The following is an 8,234-nucleotide window of genomic DNA, read 5'->3' as shown; positions in this document are numbered from 1 at the left end:
ACGTGACATGACTCCTCTTTTTATTTATTTCTCTGAAAATCACACGTTAGAAAACCATGGGCTAGTTGTGCTTATATACACGACACACCCATCCTAAGCCTACATGACTCAACACCATCTAGGACTACTACTACAGTACTACTCCAAATACCAGTGCTTATACAATTTCCAAGCCATGTAGTACTGCTATCTTCATCCGGATTTATTAAGCCCCCTTGTATTGTGTGCCAGATTTTGACAAACTATATTACTAAACGAGAAAGCTAAATTCCTGCCGACTGTAATTTTGCAACAGATCCGCACGATTCAGATGCCGTTAGATTCGGATTGGACGGATAATCTGCATGCTTGATTTTTAACGCAATTCTCGGTCGCCCCGTGATTCCCACTCCCGCTTCGCACGTCCCGTGGTTCCTGCTCAATCAACCCCGCTCCCTTTCGGGACTTTTTTCCCCTCGCGTTGCCCGCTTCCCCTTTTCCTTGCTGAAAAGAGTAAAAATTTGGGAGAAAATGGAATCGAACCCAGAACATCCTTGTTATCTTGCAGTGCACATAACCACCAAGACTAAATTGAGGTCGTGACTAAATTCAGATTTTGTAACTTTTGTACCTGTAATAAACGTGGCGTGAATAATAAAGTGTCCTTTTTCTTCTTTCCTTTTTTTCACCGAATTTTCCTTCTTTTTCCTACTATTTTTTCTTCATTTTAATAGTCAAATGGTTTGGCTGCTCTGTTAGTATTTTTAGGTTGAGGCCTTTTTTACCCCCAATTTCTTGTGTTTAGTAGGAAGAACACTTACAAGAAAAAAAATGCATAATGTTGGGTATAAAAGCTATCAGTTCATCATGATTTTTTGCTACATTTCTTCATTGTATCATTCACATGGTACATACACTTTTGTTGTACCCCCTTGAACACTACAATGATAATAAGGACAATTTCTCGATGAGCCAATGAGGCGTACGAACACTATGATAACTTTTGACCCGGGAAAAATTGTTGAAGTATACCCCGTAATTTCTGTGTAAGTAGCATTAAAATGTAGGAACCGCGGACCTGATAACTTACGTTCAAATACCGTGGTAACTTCGACCAAGCCCCTCGATGGGGGGGGGGGGGGGGTTGAAAACATATCCCTATAACTTCTGTGTAAGAGCATGATAATTTACGCATCACACACCTGATAACTTATGTACTAACACAATGATAACTTTGACGGGGGTGGCGGTTCTTGTAGTACATCCCCGACAACTTCTCTGTGAATATATAGCATGGTAATTATGCACCGTAGACCTGATAACTTATGTGCAAGATGTTTGATAACTTTTGATTTATGAAAACAAAGTTGAAGAAACATGTCCCCGGTAATTTTTGTGCGAATTACATGGTAATGTATGCACCGCAGACCTGATAACTTACGTACAACCACGATGATAACATTGACCCGATAACTCATGATTAAGTAACATTATGGTATATGCACAACTAACTTGATAACTTACTTAGTCTAGGTGTGATAACTTTTGATTCGAGGGGGGGGGGGGGCTTGTTGAAAAACACCCTTCGGTAACTCGTGTGTGAATAACATAGTCATACACACACAAGAGAGCTGATAACTTAGTTAACCCAGGCTTGATAACTATTTGACCGAAAGAAGTTGTCGAAACATACCAACATGAGATATAGTTTTGAAGATCTCATCGCAACGAATTTTTTATGTGAAAATGATTTTTGTATCGGAGCGACTGTTTGAGTTACAAAACATTTTTTTCTTTTTGAGTTTCGGTGACATCCTCCCTGACATTAGCATTTTCCTTCCCTAGAGCACGAATGTGCTTGTGTGGAGAATGTAGAAGAAATCATTTTTTATGCCCTAGTAAGTTATGTGTAAACAACACGATAACTTATGCTCAACTGGCATGGTAACTTGTGTTGCACATGCGTGGTAATTTTTTATCTGGAAAAAGTCGTTGGAACATACCAACGTGGGATCTAGTTTCGAAGATCTTATCTTTTATGTGATTTTTTTTTATCAAAATGACGGTTTGAGCTATAAAAGATTTTGAAAAGTCGAAATGGGGAGAATTTAGAATGGCATCATAGTTTTGTCGTCTAGTGCATATATGCATGTGTACGTAGAAAGAAAAGTTGGAAAACCATCTTTAATTTCATACCTAGTAGTTACTATGAAAACAACTTGGTAACTTATGTGTGCAGTTGTGATAACTTATGTCACACATGCCTGGTAACTTTTTATTCGAAAAAAAGTCGTCGAAACATACCAACACGGGATCTAGTTTTGAAGGTCTCATCGTGACAAATCTTTTATGTGAAAATAATTTTCCAATGTGAGCGACGGTTTGACCTACAAAACATTTTAAAATTTTAAATTTGATGAAATCTTCGATGACATCAGCATTTTTGTCCTATATGCATGTATGCAGCCATTAGGGAAAAGATTAGACTGAATGTGTTTGTTTTTTTATTAAAAATGAAATCAACACTCAGCAACAGCAGTCCAAGCTACCATAGATGAATCGTGCGAATCTATCGCTTATAGTCCATACGTATGGACGTTAGCACAGTCCATTACTAAAAATATATAATATATATGATACAAAAAGTACACCATTGGATTTGTATTTAAAAGAGCTTTCTAGCAATATAATTTTGGTGGCATACAGTTTATATTTTATTACGAATTTGCAGGTCAAACTAAAGCACAAAATAAGATGAGGCTATTAAACCCGGACGGTGGGTGTATGAGGACTCGGCCAAGAATACAAGATTACCTAACACTTTGTTCCTGTTTAGCCCCAATACACCAAAGCACTACACCTCTGCACCTTGCCCTATAACCGGTGGAAACAAAGCACTTCTGCTTACTTCAAATGTCGTGCTTAAACTGTGGTTAGATCATAATTATGTTATAAGCCTAATGCTCAAGATCCAACATCTACATGAAGTCCACCTCAAACATATGCATGCCGTTGTTGACGTTGTTGCTGCCATTGTTGTTGGTGATGTCGTTGTTCTGGTCGGAGACCTCGCCGTTGGCCGCCGCCGCCGATGGCATCGTGCTGGAGCTAACCGAGGAACACGACAGGATGTTGCTGTTATTGATGTTGTTGTGCAAGAGGGAGGTGATGAAGTGCTGCTGCTCCTGATGGTGGTGGAGCTGCATGGCGTTCCTGAGCTGCTGCTGCTGGTCGTCCTTCTCCGGCGCCGCACCGAGGGTGAGCGCCGTCGGCCTCGTCGCCGCTGCCGCCCTGCCCTCGCCGTGCTGGAGGCAGCTGATGGCGCTCGTGTTGGAGGAGATGGTCGACTTCGTCGTGCTCAGTGCTGATCGATAGATTGTACGTAAGGACGAATTAGCCCTGATAAATGATGATTATTGCACTAGGTAGGTAGGATGCAATTAGATAAAAAGAACTTGTGGGCTTACTGTTGTTGTCGGCGGTGTAGGAGCTCGAGATGGCTCCGGCGTTGGGTTTCTTGGTAGGCGGAGCCGAATCCTTGGACGACGCCGCCGTACTGCCGGCCGCTGGCTTCCTCCGGCGACGGTTGTGCTCCGCGAGCCGCCTCCGGCAGCTCCTCTTGGCCTCGTCGAACTCCGTGAGCACGTGGAACCTAAGGCCAATCCAAAGTACAAGAACAGTTTAGGCTAAGCTAACCTTGAGCACCAAAATCCTTTAAGTCGTACGTACGTACTACACTCAACAAAATTAAAATTCTAGCTAGCTCAACAAGTGATGCATGCATGCATGTGAACCCATATGCAAATGTCTAGTCGCCACTGGCACCGCCACACAACATTGGTCAATGCGAGAAAAGCAGAGATATGCCCAGCGCAAAAGCCTGCCAGAGGATCAGCCGCTCGTCGCAGCACGCAGCAGTCTGGACTCTGGAGTGCGCAGCTAGCCCAAAGAACGCTGCCTTTTCGGTCTCTTTTTCTTTTCGTGATCGTGTCTCCATCGATCGCGATCCACAGGAAAACGGCCATGGAAAAGCTCATGTTTGTGCTACATGCATTGAGTAGTGTTTTGTGCTGTCTTTTTTATTTGACATGACGGGTCGTCTCTGAGACTGAGACTTGGTATTGCACCATGGCCGCCGCAACGGACAAGTGACATGAACCAAAAACAGAGTGAAGACTGAAAAGGCAAGCAGTTCCCACTCGCCAAGCTGCAACCTAGCTAAGCTATACGGAGTATACTTGTGCAAGAGCATGAATAGAGCGAAGGATACTGTTGAGAGAGAGAGAGAGGGAGAGAGAGAGTTGATGGAGAGTGGAGATGGGGTGTGGGGTATAGACTCTGACCTGCTGCATTGCTGGCAGAAGCGCTGCTGCTTGCCGGCGGCGGCGACGAGGGAGGCCTTGGCGTGGTACTCGCACACCTTGTGGCGCCGGTGGTAGTGCTTGGCGCCGGAGAGGTCGGCCTTGCAGTCCTCCACCTGGCACCGAGGCGCCTGGTGGTGGGCGCGCCCGAATCCCAGGCCGAACACGCCGCCGAGACGGGACCGCATCAGCATCCGGTCCACGGCCATCATGTCGCCGGGGGAGAAGTAGGTCCGGCGGCCGAGGTTCAGCCCGATCCTCCCCGCGTCCCCGGCGCCGCCGCCCTCGCGCTTCATCATCCCGGGCGCCGGGTACACGTCGCCGTGGCCGTGCATGGCCATGGGCGGCATCTGGAGCTGCATCCCGGGCATGGGCGGCGGAGCCATGGGGACGAGCCCGCCGACGCCGCTCCCGCTCCGCGGCAGCGCAAGCATCTGGTGGTGCGGCGCGTCCTGGAACTGGCCGAAGGCGACGGCGGCGGCCGCGAAGTCGAAGTTGTCGTACATCATGGCGCCCTGGTGGCGCTGGCCTCCTCCGCCGGCGTGCTCGAAGTCGACGTAGGGCGGCGGCTGCATTGCCGCGAAGGGGAAGTCGTCGCTCGCCGCCGCGTTCGTCCTGCCGCCGCTCATCATGGCCCGGGTGAGTGGTCGGTCGAACCTCAAGAAGAGAAGGCCGGGGGGAGCTAGCTAGGAGGCGTGTGCTTGGCTAAGCTCACTCGCTAGCTGTATGAATCAGTGTGGTTGTGCTGTGCTGTGTGAGGTGGTGGACGGCGCAGAGGTGGTTAAAAAGGCAACCATGAGAGAGAGTAGAGAGTGGAGGATAGTGGGAGTGTGTGCGTCTCCGATGGCAATAACTCTTGGCGCGTGGCTTGTCCGGGGAGTGGCATGTGTGTGTCAGCTGCCTCACTGGACGAAGATGGCCGGGCCTTCTCCTTGCTGTTTTGGTGCAACAAGTTAGCCGTGGTTGTTTTGGAGAGAGAAGGGTATACCCCCGCAGAGAAGACATGCATGGACACTTGTGTGGGCTATTTTCTTATTTCTTACTGTTTTTCTTATGCTTGCAAAGTCTAAATATGATTCTGTTTTGAGCATGTACTCACGTGATGTTCTTTGAGCCCGAAGTGTCCAAAGTATTGTGTCCTTAGAGCAACTCCAACGCACCGACTTAAACGGACGACGTTTTTGTCCGTTTTTTGTTTTTTTAGGTCAGTCACCCACTCGACGTCTGTCCTTTTTAAGATTTCAGTCGGCAGTGCGTCCAACGGTCGTGACCCATTTCATTTCCAGACGCATAATTTCGAAAAAGATTTGCAGCCATAGTTTATGCCAGCGGCCATGTCGTCGTCCGAAGTTCATGCCGGCATCATGCCAGCTTCAAAAAAACACCACATAGTTCAGCTGGCGCACTTGCCAGCGGCCGGCATTCACGCCAGCTGACAAAAAAGGGCGGGAGTTCGACCACGCCATCGCGGTTGTGGTCATGTCAGCACACTTGCCGGCATACAAAAAGAATGGTGCTCTCCGCCATAGGTCACTCGACGTCGAACTTTGAGCATGTCGGCCTGCATCTTCTCGAACCACGGCCTCTTTCTTGGCGACACGGTGTTGAGATCCACCTTCATGATCCTCATCCCCGTCATCATGCTAGCTAGAGCCACTTCTTTTGCCTTGGTCTTGGCATTGGTGGCCTCCATCTCAAGCATCCTCGTTTGCTTCTCCGCCTCCATCTCAAGCCTCCTCCTTTGGATCTCCATGAAGGCGTTCATTTGTTCTTCCTTGTGTGGCGTTGAGGTCGATGGGCACGACGGCGGGCGTGGAAGGCGCCACCACGCTCATCTCAGGGGAGCATTTCCCAGAGAGTTGGGAGGCTTGCGGGTAGACATGGAAGCCGGGCATCGTCTGCGTCGCCGATGCGCGGGGCGATTGGGGCAGCACCATCCGAGGAAATGCAGATGAGCGGTGCTGGCCACGGCCACGACGGCGTTGACGAGACCGTGCTGGCCAGGGTTTAACCCTAGTTACATCAGCGCCTCCCTCGTTGCCGCCGCAACGTGGGCGTTGGTGGCCACCTGCTGCGCGGTGGCGGCGATGGCGGCCGCCGCTATGGCTTCCTGCCTAGCGTTCGCCGTGTTCTTCAGGCCCTTTCTCTTCGCCAACTTCCTTGCCCGCTCCTCGGGCGTCATCGTCTTCTTCGACTTGGGCGCGGCAACGGTCTTGCGGGGGAGCGCAAGACTTGCCTTTGCTGGAGGGGGCGGTCGTGATGCCAGACGAGGCGAGGGAGGCGAGTCCATGGCGGGTGCGCGCGCGGGTGGGAGGGTTTTGGGGAAAGTGGAGGGAAATGGTGGAGGCTGCCACCGACTGGCGGGCTAGGGAGAGTAGTTGGCACGCGTCCGCCTTGTGTCCGCGCCGATGCAAATGAGGCTAAAAAATGGGTCAGCAGGCGTACGAAAAGCGGACGCGCGTCCGTTTGGGTCAGCGCGTTGGGCCGAATTTTCTGTCCGCCGCGACCCAAACGAACGCGCGCGGACGAAATGGGTCGCCGCGTTGGAGTTGTACTTAGGGCAACTCCAACGTGGATCACCAAATCAACCTCAACTGTTTAGACGAAGCAATTGAAAACCTTTTTGCCATCTAACCACAATTACATACATTGTCCGAACCAGTCTGAACGATTCGCATTGATGCCTTGACATCCCTTCCCCAACTATTAAAGCCAGCCGGGTGCGGAAGCAAACCCTATCATCCTTCTCTCCTCTCCCACCTCCTCGCACGCCAGCACACCTCCAGGACTAGTTACTGTGATGGGCAAGAAGCCCGACGACTCCAACAGGTGGGCCGGGGCGTGGTTCCGGATCTGGGAAGGGGAGGGGACTCTAGGCCCCGGCCTTCCCCAGCTCCCCTCCTTCGTCGCTTCTGGCTAAGCATCTTTCGGCAGAGGAAAGGAAGCAACTAGTCGCTTCTGGCGTGGCAGCGAGTTCATGAGAAAGTGAATGAACAAGCAGCGAGTGAAGTGCAACAGTCGTAATTAAGGCTCGACATGTTCCTAAAAGGAATGAGCATCTTTTCTTCCCTTCTAGTGACACTGAGCGAGCATCAGACTTAGGCAATAGTTTTCGTAGGGGTGGGGTGCGAGCAAGCATTTTCAGGCGCCCGTGTAAAGTTCATATATATAGGGTCACGCTATTCGTCATCCTAGATGAGGAGTAGTTATTCTTCACCCCTTTCTATTTTGACGTCAATGCACCGTATTTTTAGGTTTCGTAAATTTTGTCATATTTCATACGTAAAAAGAAAACGTAAGAAAATATATACTCGTCGTAAAAATTATTTTATGTTATGTAAAGTTACGAACATTATTTTTGAACTATTATATTAAAGTTACTCGCCGCATATATATATTAAAGTTACGAACGTAAAAACATATTATATTTCATTTTTGTTTCCTAACTATCTAATATGGGTATCAAATACCTACTAATGAAATTATTTACATACGTGGTATGTATATACCCAATAATTTATTTTCTAACTATTTAATACTTGTATCCGGTACCTACTGACGATGTACATACGCGAGTACGTATATTCCAGGCTGCATAAAATATGGCTACATAGATACCCTGCTATGTAAAATATACCCAATGAACTCCTAGTATACCTTCGTAACAAAAAAAACTCCTAATATATCCACATACTTTATACGACATGCTCACATAAATCTTCTAGTATATACCCAACGTACTTAAATAAAACAGTATACCCAATGTGTCTGCACACGTATATACACGGCTATATGAAAAGATATAGAAAATTGTTGTAGGTTTCCTGTCAACGTATATATACAGTAAAATATGGCTACATATATACCCGACTACATGAATTATGGCATGCATAG

The 8,234-nt window shown here is 48.0% G+C and overlaps 1 protein-coding gene across 1 annotated transcript; it reads right to left on the bottom strand.

Moving 5' to 3' along the window:
- Positions 1-2,637: 2,637 nt before the first annotated feature.
- Positions 2,638-5,122, bottom strand: LOC125521306 (squamosa promoter-binding-like protein 10). The gene is made up of 3 exons (XM_048686359.2): positions 4,323-5,122; positions 3,447-3,631; positions 2,638-3,343 (listed from the first exon to the last, which is right to left on the bottom strand). The coding sequence occupies exons 1-3, from the start codon at positions 4,970-4,972 to the stop codon at positions 2,958-2,960; spliced, it is 1,221 nt and encodes a 406-aa protein (XP_048542316.2). The 5' UTR covers positions 4,973-5,122; the 3' UTR covers positions 2,638-2,957.
- Between the last annotated feature and the right edge of the window lie 3,112 nt (positions 5,123-8,234).

Source organism: Triticum urartu, chromosome 7A (assembly GCF_056163025.1).
Source record: "Triticum urartu cultivar PI428250 chromosome 7A, HENAU_Tu73, whole genome shotgun sequence".
Classification (NCBI taxonomy): domain Eukaryota; kingdom Viridiplantae; phylum Streptophyta; class Magnoliopsida; order Poales; family Poaceae; genus Triticum; species Triticum urartu.
Note: the sequence above shows the minus strand (reverse complement) of the source record. Positions and strands in the feature narration are given on the sequence as shown.

Excerpts from the sequence above, each read along its gene's own strand:
- LOC125521306 (XM_048686359.2), bottom strand. The coding sequence starts at position 4,972 with ATGATGAGCGGCGGCAGGACGAACGCGGCGGCGAGCGACGACTTCCCC. Across the intron at positions 3,632-4,322 it reads TTCTGCCAGCAATGCAGCAG|GTTCCACGTGCTCACGGAGT; the intron begins GTCAGAGTCTAT and ends GATTGGCCTTAG. Across the intron at positions 3,344-3,446 it reads CTACACCGCCGACAACAACA|CACTGAGCACGACGAAGTCG; the intron begins GTAAGCCCACAA and ends TCTATCGATCAG.